Source organism: Xenopus laevis, chromosome 7L, assembly GCF_017654675.1.
Source record: "Xenopus laevis strain J_2021 chromosome 7L, Xenopus_laevis_v10.1, whole genome shotgun sequence".
In the NCBI taxonomy this organism is placed as follows: Eukaryota; Metazoa; Chordata; class Amphibia; order Anura; family Pipidae; genus Xenopus; species Xenopus laevis.
Genome location: NC_054383.1, coordinates 64,057,604 through 64,073,009, shown reverse-complemented (window position 1 = coordinate 64,073,009; position 15,406 = coordinate 64,057,604). Strand labels below are relative to the sequence as shown.

Genomic DNA, 15,406 nt, shown 5'->3' with positions numbered 1-15,406 from the left:
CTAATGACAATTGCCATGGCTGGCACACATTGAGTGGTGACATCGGTAAGCAGGCATTTTAGCTGCACTGACCTCTGGCAGACAAACCAGTGTTTCACAGCTGGGAGGAATATTTATCAAACGCTGAGCACTGTTTTCCTGAGTAAAAATGTAACAATACTACAGAACTAAATTGAGCTCTGGAATTCTCCTCTGGCATGCTGTTCAACCCATAAGGAATATGCCCCATTTAAGAGCAATACACCATTTATTTACAATCACTAGATGGTGCAGTTTTATTTAAGCCTACTGAAAATTCAAGCAATATGGATTCTCCCACTTAAATATAAAAGCAAAAATTTGGAGAGCAAAATTTGTGCACAACAGGCAATATGAGAAAATAAACATACTTGTAACAGGATATATTCCCCTTTAATGAGAGATAAGTGTGGTTTTAAAACCATGTTTGTACAGAGATAATATGCCTTTTACATAATAACCATTTGCACAAAATGCTCATAGTGATAAAATCTTTTTTTACAATAAGGCTGCAATCTTGTGTAGTAAACACACATAGAAAACCCTTGACATTTGGTTTTTCTGTATTCCTAGCTTGTCTACTACAAAGAATGTAAGGTTTCCTTGCTCATGATATAAGTGTATTGACATTGTGCAATTATATGGAAACTGAGGAAGTGTCATCTGATCTTTATTTAATTTATTATAGAGAGAAAGGAGAGTCACCAGACAACAAGAAACACACAGAAAGAGGTAGAGAGACAGAAAGAGAAGTGAAAAATTTACATATATATTTATATACCAGGTAAGGGCAGAAGTCAGAATAAATCAATAATTGTAAACACAAAAAAATCATAGCAGAAGTCTGAGATCATTTGCCTTCCTAACTACTCCTTTAAACTATAAGTTAAAAAAAAAACCCTCCCGCAGAAGTTATTTCACTCAACAAACTTAATCAAAGGGAATTAAACCAGCAAACATAAGGCAGAATATACCCTCACCCCTACTAATGATCAAAGTGTATACTCTGATCTAATATGAGAACTGGGGATGAAGGTTTAAGGTAACAATGCTCTGTAGGTCAACCAAACAATTGTATAGCAAGGCAGCACAAATCATTACAGAATACCTCTACTGGTACAAGTGATACATTGTGTGCACATTCTATGATTATTAATGATTTTCAAAAAGATGTACATGGCAAAATAAAATTTGTATCTTATAATCACTTTGGCAGAGTACATATATATATATATATATATATATATATATATATATATATATATATATATATATATATATATATATATATATATATATATATATATATATATATATATATATATATATATATAGAGTGATATAATGCAGTAACCCTTTCATAATTAGGAATATGTGGAAGAAACAGTCATTAAAACTAGGGATGCACTGAATCCACTATTTTGGATTCGGCCAAACCCCATCCTTCACGAAGGATTCGGTCGAATACCGAACCGAATTTACATATGCAATTTAGGAGTGGGAAGGGGAAAATATTTTTTATTTCCTTGTTTTGTGATAAAAAGTCACGCGATTTCCCTATCCGCTCCTAATTTGCATATGCAAATTAGGATTCGGTTTGGCCGAACAGAAGGATTCAGCCAAATCCTGCTGAAAAAGGCCGAATCCTGGCTGAATACCGAACCAAATCCTGGATTCGGTGCATCCCTAATTAAAACACTAATTAGTGTGTGTGTGTGTGTGTGTGTGTGTGTGTCTCTCTCTCTTTACCCATATTCTAAATGATAGGGTATAACAAACCATATGACCATTCTTTACAATGCAAACCTAAACTTTACATCATCATTAGCCTCATCATTCTTATGTTTGTGCTAGAGACCTACAGGGCACTGCTTATCTGGGAAAGAAGATTAAGGTCAGTAAGGCATCACTGTAGATAAAGGAGGGATCTGGGAAAAAGACAAGAAGCTGCTCCTTCATCTTCAAAATATATCTGGGCATGATGCCCAATCTTGTCTCTCCTTGCATTCCCAGTAGGTGCCCTGGTAAATGTGCACCATCTCCTTGCTTACAGGATCCATCTTTCTTTCAAACCACATTGGTTTGTATGTATCCACAGGGGAACCTAAGGGATGAAAGAAAGTACATAAGATAGCAACTAACATGTAACCTGCCCATCTGCTTGGCTAAACTTGTCATTCTCTCCCACTTACCATCCTCCCCAGCTTTCTCCCTTTCTGCCTCTCTCCTCTTTCTAGTATTTCTCTGTTTTTCTTCAAGTCTCTGTTTTTCAGAATTGGCTTCATCCCAGTTTCCATTCTCCATTAGACGCTGGTCTGGCCTCTGTCGGCTGTCTGTTGGAGCAGTGCCTTCCTCAGGGGCATTCAAAGTAAGAGCAAGCTCAGTAAAGTAATACATGTACTCTGCATTCTTACTGTAGGTAGAAAAAATAATAGAATACAAAATAATAAATAAAGAGACAATACAGACAAGTATACTGAAAACAATATAGCTGATAGATACTAACGGAAGGGGGTTTCTTTTCCATAGCGGAATTCTGCTCTCTGCAGCCTTGTCTCCCCCATTTTCAGAGACAATACCAAGAGAACTCACAGGTACACACTCCATACGCTCATCCCATGTACCCATCAGAGTGTAATGCACCCGTCCAGTTGCATCCATTACTTCCCCAGAAACCTGAGTATTATGAAAATAATTTGTTAGGGTTTGTTTAAACAGAACTATTAGGATGGAAATAAGCAAATGTTACTTACCTTCCGAGCCACATCTCTGGAAAAGTAGCTATATGGAGCAAACTTAAGTTTACACTTATCCCCTGTCTTGTGATTTACAATGTCTATCTCTCCTGACTGCAAAAAGAAACAAGTAGAATTAAAGTAGAAATCAGGTGGTAGTGACAATTTAAGCAGCTGGGGTAAGACTTGTACTTTCCTGATCAATCCAGAGTTTTCCCACAATTATATTGTGAACAGTTGTGGTGACCTTTTTCCAAGTATAATTATTCCCAGAGTTATGAAATACACAGTGTATAGTTCCTGAAGGGAAAAAATGCAGGGTCAGAGACAATAAGTACAGATTACATGAGGCTGAACACTGTTTTTCTTGCCAAAACAACCTATTATCCCCCACTACTGTTTCTCTCACACACTTCAATTTACCAAGTGGCATGATGGAAAGGTATTTGCCCCTGAACTTGCTGGTGACTGTTATCTCCTGCCTCAGGGTCCAGCCGTGGCGAGATTCTGCATAGTGTGCAGCTGCAGGGGGGTGATGACTGACCTGGAAGCAAAACTTTGTTAATCTGAGAAGAAGAAACAAATAAAAGCAAAAACATGTTGCATTAACTATATTTTGTCACATTAGCAAGATAAATTTTAAATAATATGAGCCATTTAAACTACAGTTCTCCCTTCCCTATACAGACAGTGCAGCATCCATTTCAGACCTGCTCACACAGCGAGCGGTAACCACTCTCTTCCATCCGATCTAACTCAAAAGTCTCTCCCAACAAAGGATTAAAGGGTTTGCTTGTGCGGAAGACAGTGGTGGAATATGAAGAGACGGTGAATGCAGCCACAAGACAAAGTTGCTCAAGGGAACTCTCACACTGAGCCCCCCGATCCAGCAGGGTGTGATATTCAAGGTCCTCGGTCAGTCGCTGAAGCATTGAAAGTGGCTCATTAAAATTAACCTTGTTAAGAAAAAGATTGGAAAGGGGGTATGAGAGAAAGGAACACTTCAAAAGAATTGTAAAGAAAGCAAACAAAATAATTTACAACCATACATAAAATATACTAAAAAACATAAAAAATATATAATTAATTATTTTGAAACACTCAATTTTTATTATTTAATCTAGCTGTCATCATTGCCGTTTTTCATTAAGGCCAGCCTCTGCAAGATTATTGTAATTACAACACAACTACTGCTGAATCAGTAGTGGAGGTAGTGGAGTGGAGAAGAATCTTCCGCTATCCGCCCTGTGTTATTTCAGCAACACTGAGAGGCACTTAATCCTCCTGTCATTCCACACATGGGGCTGAATTTTACCCTAAAAGACTATTCTGGGGAAGTGCGGGCAGATGAGAGCACATTGGCATATTCTCCACCAGTGTATTTATGTAAGCAGAGAAAATGACATGTCACATTAGTCAAAATATGAATGTACATTAAAAGCTATCGAAAGGTCATAGTGACCGTTTTTCTCTGATAGTGCTGTTTTTGCAAGTAATTGTTACTTGAAGTTTCTAAACCTGTAGTCGTATCTAACACTAGCGGACAATTGCTGCATGAATATGGTAGCGTCCTCATAGAGGAACGTGGGAAAGGGGGGGATCAGATAGATAATGTAGAAGCACCAGCAAATATAGTTATGACAAAATTAGAAATGCAAAAACTGTTATAATATACTGTAAAAAAAGGTTCAATTTCTGGTGTCAGAAACTCTAACTATCCTTGTTCCTTACTCACTGGCATGGGGATCTTGCTAAGCTCTTTTCCAATACAATTCTTCATGACACTCCACAAATTAAGGCTGTAGTTGGGTTTGTAAGGAATCCTAGTTCGTCTCTCTTTCCGGAGATCCTCTGAGGATGGTCGCACCTGAGGTCCACAAAACAATAATGACTTAATGAATGAAAGTTTCAGTAAACTGGTGAAAATCTATCCTAGATGATAGGTTGAATGTGATAAGCCCCATTTTCCACATCTTCTCAGTCTCTGAGCATTCTAGATTATAAAATCCACCCTTCCAGGGTTTTCAGTTACAGCGGCACTCTATATATAGATAGTCATATTGATATAGTTACAGTTAAATAGTTGGTGATATTTCTTGGCACAGTGGGCATGCACCAGAAGGCTGGATTAACAGCTTTAATACAGAAAAGCAAAGAAATCTAGAATAGCAGTTAAAGGGGGTGTTTGCAGGATTATACAGTCATATGTAAAAGTTTGGGAACCCCTCTTAATTCTTTGGAGTTTTGTTTATCATTGGCTGAGCTTTCAAAGTAGCAACTTCCTTTAAATATATAACATGCCTTATGGAAACATTAGTATTTCAGTAGTGACAAAGTTTACTGGATTAACAGAAAATATGCAATATGCATCATAACAAAATTAGACAGGTCCATACATTTGGGCACCCCAACAGCGATATTACATCAATACTTAGTTGAGCCTCCTTTTGCAAATGTAACAGCCTCTAGACGCCTCCTATAGATTTTGAGTGTCTGGATTCTGGATGGTGGTATTTTTGACCATTCGTCCATACAAAATTTCTCCAGTTCAGTTAAATTTGATGGCTGCCGAGCATGGATAGCCTGCTTCAATTCACCCCATATATTTTTGTTGATTAAAGTCGGGGGGACTGTGACGGCCATTCCAGAATATTGTACTTCTCCCTCAGCATAAATGCAGTGTGTTTAGGGTCATTGTCTTGTTGGAATATCCAACCCCTGTGCAACCTCAACTTTGTGACTGATGCTTAAACATTATCCTGAAGAATTTGTTGATATTGAGTTGAATTCATCTGACCCTGGACTTAAACAAGGGCCCCAGTCCCTGAACTAGCCACACAGCCCCACAGCATGATGGAACCTCCACCAAATTTGATAGTAAGTAGCAGGTGTTTTTCTTGGAATGAGGTGTTCTTCTTCTGCTATGCAAATGCTTTTTGTTATGACCAAATAACTAAATTTTTATCTCATCAGACCAAAGCACTTTGTTCAAAAATGACTGTGGCTTGTCTAAATGAGCTTTTGCATACAACAAGCCACTGTTTGTTGCGTGAGTGCAGAAGGGGCTTCTTTCTCATCACCCTGCCATACAGATGTTCTTTGTGCAAATTGCGCTGAATTGTAAAACTATTTACAGATACAACATCTGCACTAAGATGCTCTTGCAGGTCTTTGGGTTGTCTGTAACCATTTTCACAATCCTCTGCATATGCCACTCCTGTATTTTTCTTGGCCTGCCAGACCTGGGATTTACAGCAACTGTGCCTGTGGCCTTCCATTTCCTCATTACATTCCTTACAGTTGAACGGACAGTTAAATCTCTGAGATAGCTTTTTGTAGCCTTCCCCTAAACTATGATAGTGAACAATCTTTGTTTTTAGATCTTTTGAGAATTGCATTGAAGATCCAATGCTGTCACGCTTCAGAGGAGAGTCAAATAGAAGCACAGCTTGCAATTGGCCACCTTAAATACCTTTTCTCATGATTGATTGAATACTGTTTCACTAAAAATCTTTATTCAGAAAACCCCCCAGTACTCAGATGTTCCTGGGAAATGAAAGACCTACCACGGTTATCGTAAGTGGAGTAAATTATTATGCAGGCTGAGGGGGGGTTCCCAAACTTTTTCATATGACTGTATGCATGTATTTGACAACTCACATGTTCTTCCACGGTGTCACAACTTGCTGCACTAATGTTGCTGCCAGAACGCCTGTAATGAAACAATCTAGATTAAGTATGTTCAGCCTATATTTACCATGCTTCTATAATGTTCCTACTTAAAATCAGCTTGTGTTCTGTTGCATACAATTTAACATTAAAGGGGGTGTCAACCTAAAAGTCAAAACTTGTCCTTGGATAGAGTATTCAAAATAACTTAAATGTGGAATTCTGTTCTTGTCTATCCATGAGGATTTATACACCACACACCATGAAAAGTGCTACTATAAACTTACTAAGACAGTCCTCTGGGAATGCTCTGCACATTCTGGGTTTCGTTTTCTCTCTCAGATAATTGTACAGAATAGAGAAAAGTGTTGCATAGCTTGACTGGGTACCACTTAGTCCCACTCAGTAGTCTCTTTTAGCACAATAGTCTGGCCAACAGTACAGGGTGGAGACTTCAGTCATGTAAAGCACTAGAAAGCCCTGTGTAACCTAGACCCCTTGCAGTGGGCTTCTTCCCCTCCTGACCAATATTACACATCACGCCCAATACTGCCTCTTTGCACCTCTACCTGTTAATAAACCATAACTTGGTTTCATTTTACTTTAAAATAAATACATACACAATTTTGGTTTTGAGAGTGAGGGGGGCAAAAAAAATTAAAGACAATGTGGTAAGAAGCTGTGTAAGAATGTTTTTGAAGTTTGGGATCTGGCTAGGGAAGCAATACATATCTGGACAAAGAATAAGAAGGCAAAACCTGATAGCATGTACATTACTAGATTACATGTAGAAAAAGAAATATAAGAAAATTCTGGCCATATTTAAATAACTACAGTATAAATATTGTTGTGGCAGCTAATGATAAAAGTAAAGCTTATGAATCTGACCTGATTACCATGATCTGCTCCTTTTAAATTAACTGTAAGTACCTGCACATACTTCTGCACCTCAGATAAAATATTCATTTACCAGCCAAATTCTAAACTGCTCAAACTGACCTATGACTCATCGGCTCAGGGTTATGTTTCCTTTACTATTTGTGTTAGGGAGAAGTAATGATGTGTGTAACAAATAAACTATGGGGACTGGAGTACAAGTCAGAGGTATCCAAGGGAGATGTCACCAGCTGCCACATCTCTCCCATCATGCTGGAGTTTCAAAAGAAAGGCTAAAAGTAATTGATTTCTGAAGAGCAAAACTGGCAAAAATAAGGTATGTAAATACCTAAAAGGCAGAAGTACACAACAATCATGCATATTTTGGGTTGACACCCACTTTAAGCTCTTAAAAAAAAACTTAATTCATGTTATATGAAATTATAGAGACTTTAACAACTTTTAAATTTATACTTATGCCCAAGGCCATCCTGGGATGGACTGCTGATGATTTCAGGGGCATCAAAGAATTCATTGTCATCGTCTTCATCACTGAGGTCCCCTTTTCCTGTCACACAAGGGTCTAAGAGAGTACAAAAGAAATGTAGTCACATACATATAAAAGCCCAAAGTTCACAAAGAATGAGATGCTGTTTTCTTGCTACTGATGCTACAAAACAAAATTATACCTTTGGAAACCCCAGTGCGGGTGACAGCTGGCAAAACTGTAGCCCCACGGAATACCCTTTCCAAATGGTTGTGCTGTTTTGCTAGTTGTTCAAGTGTCTCTTCTAGGCGTAGTCGCTGGTCTCGCTCATACTGTAGTGCCCTCTGCCACCGCTTACTGTGACTTTCAGCCAGAGACATAAAGTCTCTGCAAGCCTAAAGTAAACAACAGATGATGGCTAAGGTTAAAAATATGTGAAGAAATAAGAGTATAAAATAACAATGTAAGAGCAATATTTAAATACACAACTGTTATTTTTTTTAATTATGCAGTAAATATATAAGGTACAATCATGTGCAACAATATTGGCACCTTTTTTTTCAAATTACTCTAAAATAAATTGATCAACAAAATAAGTTTGAAGTTGGCAAGTCCAGGTTAACACATGTTGCTTGTTTACAGAACTTTGATATTTAGTCACAACTTAACATGGCCTTTTATATCTGGAAAAACAAAGTTATTGGCAAAGATTTAGATTTTTAGAACACTCTTTGGTGTCACATCTCTCCACAACTTTTAATGGGATTTAGACTTGGCATTTGCTTGACACTACACCATCCCTGGGTGCTTTTTGAAACATGCTTCGGGCCACTGTGCTGCTGAAATTCCTATGATATGCGATGAAGACCCAGCCTTTTTACATTGGCTTCAATATTGGGCTTCTAATGCCTTTGTTATATTGTCATGCACATAATCAAGTCATCCAGATCCAGTTGCAGCAAAGAAATCCCAAAACATAGAGAACCTCATTCATGGATATGGATACTGTTTTTGAAGGATGCTTTTTTTTGAGAATAAAAAGATTTTGTGATTTACAAAAACTACACGTTCTGACCACATGACATTTTTCTAGAAATATGTTGGCTTTTCTGGTGTGGTTTGGCAATCTGCAGCCAGACTTGGTTTCTCTGTCAGCAGAGAGGCTTTGTGGATCTCCAAATATAGAGCACCTTATCATAGAATTGGTGATGGATAGTGCAAATATACTGCTACCTTGTGTAAGTTGTGCAGAAAAGCTACAGTGCCATGGACCTTTATTTACTTGATAAAACTGCACACACTGGACACAGAAAAAAAATTAAGGTTTCTGGTGTTGGACTTGATAGTGCTTCTTACATTTCAGGCATCTATTAATTGTATCCAGTACATTTAGAAAGTTTGTGTATAATAAGATACAATTTAGTAATTTCACCTTCAAACAAATGAAAAACATATAACAATACATTTATTATTGCCAACAAATTTCAAACACAATTGGTGCCAAGTGGAAAGGTGCCAATATTTTTGGACAGAATTGCAGCAGACAGAAGTGACAAAAATGAACAAATTAGAAAAAAAAGCATTTACATTGTATCTAAACAGGTGGCTGTGTATTCATGGGAATTGCTCTTTTCGAACTGAAATTGCCTAACGAGCAACAACTTCCAAAACCAGTCTGACTTAAAAGTTTAAATGAAACATTCGTTTAGAGTTTAAAATCTTTTGCTTGCCCACAAATAATATATTAGGTAGCAATGTAATAAAACCATAAAACTTATGAGATATTGCATAAATATGACGTTATTGCTTAATAACTGTATTATACAGTTCACTAATAATACATTTATTTTGGTGTGCCTACATTACTACATTAAAGGGCAAATCCAAAATAAAAATTTGCCTAACAAACAAAAACAACTAAGCAACTTTCCAATATACATTTATTAACAATTTCCATTGTTTTTAAATGTATGCATAAAAATAATTGCTATTAAAAGCAGCATTTGCTTAAAGGAGAACTAAACCCTAATAATGAATATGACTAAAAATATCATATTTAATGATCCAGGATGTCAAACTTGTCACAGGGGGTCACCATCTTGAAAAGTGTCTGCGACACTCACATGTTCAGTCGGTTTTGAGGAGCTGTTGAGAAGCTAAACTCACGGGATGTCACAAATTATGAAGGTTGGCCTGTAATATAAGCTGATGCTACAGGGCTGATTATTAAATTCACATGCTAGTTGCACTGGTTTCTGTGCTGCCATGTTGTAATTATCTGTATGAATTACTAATCAGTCTTATATTGTGACATTTATATTCTATGTGTACTGTGTATTTTGAGTCATTCCCTAAGCTCAGTAACTGACAGCAGCACAAAGCATGTGCAGTGAATTAGTATAAAAGAAGATTGAGAGCTACAGGAGCATCTTCAAAGGAACAGATCTTCCCCGCTAAAGGGTTGTAGTTGCCTCGGGCTGGTACACAAGCCAAAACATAATGTACAACATTTCTGGCCTACTTCTTTAGTTAAGCTTTAGTTCTCCTTTAACTCCTGGTTGTTACAATTTAAACAATTTTGCTAAAGTCTTCATCCCCCAGTACAGACAGGTCTGTTAATCAGAAGGCTTGTCTTACATTGTATCAACAGCCTGAGCTACCAGGGCAGAGAATAGAAAGGGACAGACAAACACTAATTTTAATAGCATAATATACAGTATACAAGTAACTTAAAAACCATAAAAACATTTGTAATGAATGCATATTGAAAAGTTGCTTGGAATTCTTTTTTTCTTTTATTATGCAAACAAAAATATTTTTGGGGTTGATTCCCTTTAAAGTGAGAACTAAAGAAATGTATGTTTTTTTTTTTTTTTTTATTTGTTTTTTATTTTCAACAGTTAATTACATACATTCCAGTACAGCAGCATGAAAAAATAGAATCTTAAAAGGAGCATCCCATTATACAATTGAACCCCAATCGGTTAAAATTCCCTTAAAGTGATATTGTTAATAAGTGTCTCTGTATACAGCCAGTATTGTTACAATTCACCATACCTATACATGATACCTGTGCATTATCAATTTAAAATACCTGTGTTGTTTTAAATTACTGTTGTGAATTTAACATATATTATTAATAAACTTATATCCTTCCATTTATTGGTTCTTCTTCCCCTTTAAAACCAGTGGCAATGCTAATAATACTAAATAAGAAGGAAAAATAATTAGTTAATGCCAGTGAACAATAGTGCCAGTGCCAGTGCTAAAATACCCACCAATTACTTGTAGTACTGCGGCGCATTACCCTTTTTGCTTGACCCATTTTGGCGCCTTGTTGTTTAGTGCTCGTGAATTTACTCATGATTAACAAGTGAAAGTGTTCTTTAGGGATGTTGGTTCCCTATAAAAAAAAAAAAAACCCCCCAACCCTATTTGTTCCTTCCAGAGCTCAGCTGTACCCAGTTAAAACTCACCCTCACTACATACAAAGATAAAAAGACAAACCCAGTGACCACACAGAAACATTTACAAAAGAAAAAAAAAAGAAAAAAAAAAAACCCCACAAAAATCCCCCAAAAAAGGGGGGGAGGGAGGGAATTCACTTATCTCACTTTCATGTTTAGTATTCTATCGCATATCTTCTTATCACAATTATAAACAAATAAGATTCTCCCACCAATACAGGCCCAATCTGCATATTATTAGGAGTAGAACAATAGTAGAACAATAGTACCTTCTTTCGCCCTCACATAAAAAGCAATTGTTACCACCATAAATACACTATATTATGCCACCCCCTACCTTCTACCCATGTTATATGCTATCTCTTATATAGGTGCCTCCTCAACTGACATGTTGTTTCCGCTTCCTAAAAATTCCCCATCGGATTAATATCCAGCCACGATTCCCATATTCTCTCAAACTTCCCCATACACCCTCTAGCCAGATAAGTAAGTTTAATAGACGGAAGTATTTTATTAATTAAATTAACCCATTGAATGACAGTGGGACTATTTTTACCCATCCAGTTCATTATCACCAACTTTTTAGCATAGAACAGTATAACCCTCATAAGTGTTCTAGTTTTGCTTAAGGGTACAAGATCATCCACCAGTCCCAATAAACAAATTTCCGGGGAGTGCACCTGGGGAAAACGCTAAATTATCAGCCAAATACTGTGACACATCCTTCCAAAACTGCTGCACTGGAGGACAATGCCACACCAGGTGCAGAAAAGATGCATCCAACTCCTGGCACCTTGGGCATCTGGCTTCCAATTCTCTACCCATTAACTGAAGCTTTTTAGGGGTTATATATAATTGATGGATAAATTTGTATTGGACCAGCCTGTCACGCAAAGAAATTAAATCACAATAAAGTGAGTCAATAGCCTCCTCCCACTGTTCCCCACTAAGAGCAGGAAGTACCTTTTCCCAACGCCTCTGGGCCCTACTAAATGGTGGAGGAATAGTACCTATGAGTATCTGATAAAGCCTAGAAATCAATTTATCCCTCTTTGGATCTCGAAGTATTACCTCTACTGGAGGAATATTAAACTTCACCTCCAGAGTATCAAACTGAGCTTTAAAAGCATGGCGTAGTTGGAGATATCTAAAAAACTGTAATTTTGGTTCTTTAAGTTTTATCTGCAATTGTTGAAAATTAGGGAATATTTGATTTGTCAAAATATCTCCCAAACATTTAAGACCCTTTGAATGCCAATAAACGACATCCTGAAGGGTCCCAAAGTGAGGCAGATTAGAATTCCTCCATAGTGGCAAAAAAGGAGAGATCAAAGGAGGCTTATGGCCAGTATATGCGCAAACAATCCGCCATGCTTTAAATGGAACAGATATTGTGGATGGATAATTATCATAATCACTTAACCGTCGATATGGTATATTTTTAAGTGCCTCCAAAGAGCCAACTGTGGAGGCCAGCAATAACAAACCAGGATCCTCCTCATCACTATGAAACCAACTATGAATATGGTAGAGTTGACTGGCCAAAAAGTAAAAACGTAAATGAGGTAAAGCCAAACCTCCGTTTTCGAGCGTAGCTGTTAGTGAGGTCCACGCAATACGTGGAGACTTATTAGCCCATATAAAAGGGAGTAAGATAGAGTTGATTTTACGAAAGTACCGCTCAGGGATCCATATAGGGGAATTATGCAATTTATATAATAACTTAGGCAAGTAAATCATTTTATACAGGTTGATTCTACCCCAAAGAGAAATAGGTAAACGAGACCAGACTCTAACTGCATTCCTAAATTGCTCTATGATTGGATTAATATTGTTTAAAATATACAAACTAGGGTCAACAGAAATGGTAATGCCCAAATATTTAAAACTATTAACCCATCTGAGGCCCTGGGGATTAATAAATTGAGTAGATATCTGATCCATAGGAAAAATAACAGACTTGGATTTATTTATAGTTAGCCCAGAATAGATGCCGAACCTCTCAATAATACTAATGGCCTCTTGCAAGGAAGGTCCCGAGTCTTCCAAGAATAGAAGCAAGTCGTCTGCATATAGGGCAACTTTATCCTCTAATGGACCATATTTAAATCCCACAACCTTTGGAGCCTGGCGAAGACAGGCAGCCAAAGGTTCAATTGCTATTGCAAATAAGAGTGGGGACAGTGGGCATCCTTGCCTAGTTCCCCTAGCCAGGGGAAAAAAGGAGGACACCATGCCATTGATTTTAATACATGCTGTAGGCTTAAGATACAGCATTTGAACCCATCTTAAAAAGCCCGGGCCGAATCCAAATTTCTTCATAACTGCCCACAAGTACTGCCATTCCACTGAATCGAATGCCTTATTAGCATCTAAAGACACAATAATCCTAGACCCAGCATTTGTATGTTTAGTCTGAAGATGTGTAAACACCCTCCTCAAGTTAATAGCAGTAGATTTAGTAGGCATAAAGCCAGATTGATCCCTATGTATAATAGAAGGGACTATTTTAGCTAGTCTAGTGGCCAAAATTTTAGCAAGCACCTTAGCATCCATATTTATAAGTGATATTGGCCTATATGAGTCACAGAACCCAGGGTCTTTACCCTCCTTTGCTATCAACACAATAACTGCCTCATAAAATGAAGGCGGGAGAGTCCCTCTTTCATAGGCATATATAAAGGTTTCGTGGAGATGTCTAACCAAGGGTTTCCCCTGTAATGTGTACCAAGCAGCCGGGAAACCATCCGGGCCCGGAGTCTTATTAGAAGGGAGAACCGATATAGCTTCCGCCACCTCATTTTCCAAGATAGGAGCATCCAAGTACTCCCTCTCTACCTGTGTAAGGCTAGGAAGGGTAATTGAATCCAGATAACAAGTTAGTTGGTCTTGTGAGTAATCAGCTTTTGTCCGATATAAGATCTCATAAAAATTTATAAAGACATTAAGTATATCCTCTGGGGCACTAACCATACTCCCTCCAGGATCCTGTATTTGTGCTATTAAAGTTTGTGAATCTCTGACTGAAGCCAGCCTTGCCAGTAGTTTACCCGCTTTATCACCTTGTTCAAATATTCCTTGATTAGCATATAATAAACGTTTACTAGTCAAATTAGTTTGTGCCAACTCTAAATCTCTTTGTGTCTGAACCAACACCTGATGAGTAGTCTCTGTAGGGGACTGACTATAAAACACATCTGCCTCTGTGAAGGCCATTTCCGCCTCAACAACCTCTGCTTTAGCCATTTTCTTAGCATTCGCTATACATAAAGTCTCTGCAAGCCTAAAGTAAACAACAGATGATGGCTAAGGTTAAAAATATGTGAAGAAATAAGAGAGTATAAAATAACAATGTAAGAGCAATATTTAAATACACAACTGTTATTTTTTTTAATTATGCAGTAAATATATAAGGTACAATCATGTGCAACAATATTGGCACCTTTTTTTTTCAAATTACTCTAAAATAAATTGATCAACAAAATAAGTTTGAAGTTGGCAAGTCCAGGTTAACACATGTTGCTTGTTTACAGAACTTTGATATTTAGTCACAACTTAACATGGCCTTTTATATCTGGAAAAACAAAGTTATTGGCAAAGATTTAGATTTTTAGAACACTCTTTGGTGTCACATCTCTCCACAACTTTTAATGGGATTTAGACTTGGCATTTGCTTGACACTACACCATCCCTGGGTGCTTTTTGAAACATGCTTCGGGCCACTGTGCTGCTGAAATTCCTATGATATGCGATGAAGACCCAGCCTTTTTACATTGGCTTCAATATTGGGCTTCTAATGCCTTTGTTATATTGTCATGCACATAATCAAGTCATCCAGATCCAGTTGCAGCAAAGAAATCCCAAAACATAGAGAACCTCATTCATGGATATGGATACTGTTTTTGAAGGATGCTTTTTTTTTGAGAATAAAAAGATTTTGTGATTTACAAAAACTACACGTTCTGACCACATGACATTTTTCTAGAAATATGTTGGCTTTTCTGGTGTGGTTTGGCAATCTGCAGCCAGACTTGGTTTCTCTGTCAGCAGAGAGGCTTTGTGGATCTCCAAATATAGAGCACCTTATCATAGAATTGGTGATGGATAGTGCAAATATACTGCTACCTTGTGTAAGTTGTGCAGAAAAGCTACAG

At 37.4% G+C, this 15,406-nt stretch overlaps 1 protein-coding gene across 1 annotated transcript in view; it reads right to left on the bottom strand.

Moving 5' to 3' along the window:
* Window positions 1-392: 392 nt before the first annotated feature.
* The window catches only part of osbp.L (oxysterol binding protein L homeolog), a 38,849-nt gene continuing 23,835 nt past the window's right edge, over window positions 393-15,406 (bottom strand). The window contains exons 4-14 of the mRNA XM_018225592.2: window positions 7,988-8,180; window positions 7,773-7,881; window positions 6,414-6,465; window positions 4,489-4,620; window positions 3,464-3,709; window positions 3,177-3,297; window positions 2,950-3,053; window positions 2,772-2,867; window positions 2,525-2,694; window positions 2,211-2,431; window positions 393-2,122 (exon numbers count right to left, since the gene is read on the bottom strand). Coding sequence (XP_018081081.1) covers window positions 1,980-2,122; window positions 2,211-2,431; window positions 2,525-2,694; window positions 2,772-2,867; window positions 2,950-3,053; window positions 3,177-3,297; window positions 3,464-3,709; window positions 4,489-4,620; window positions 6,414-6,465; window positions 7,773-7,881; window positions 7,988-8,180 — 1,587 coding nt within the window. The 3' untranslated portion in view covers window positions 393-1,979. The remainder of the gene's footprint in view (window positions 2,123-2,210; window positions 2,432-2,524; window positions 2,695-2,771; window positions 2,868-2,949; window positions 3,054-3,176; window positions 3,298-3,463; window positions 3,710-4,488; window positions 4,621-6,413; window positions 6,466-7,772; window positions 7,882-7,987; window positions 8,181-15,406) is intronic.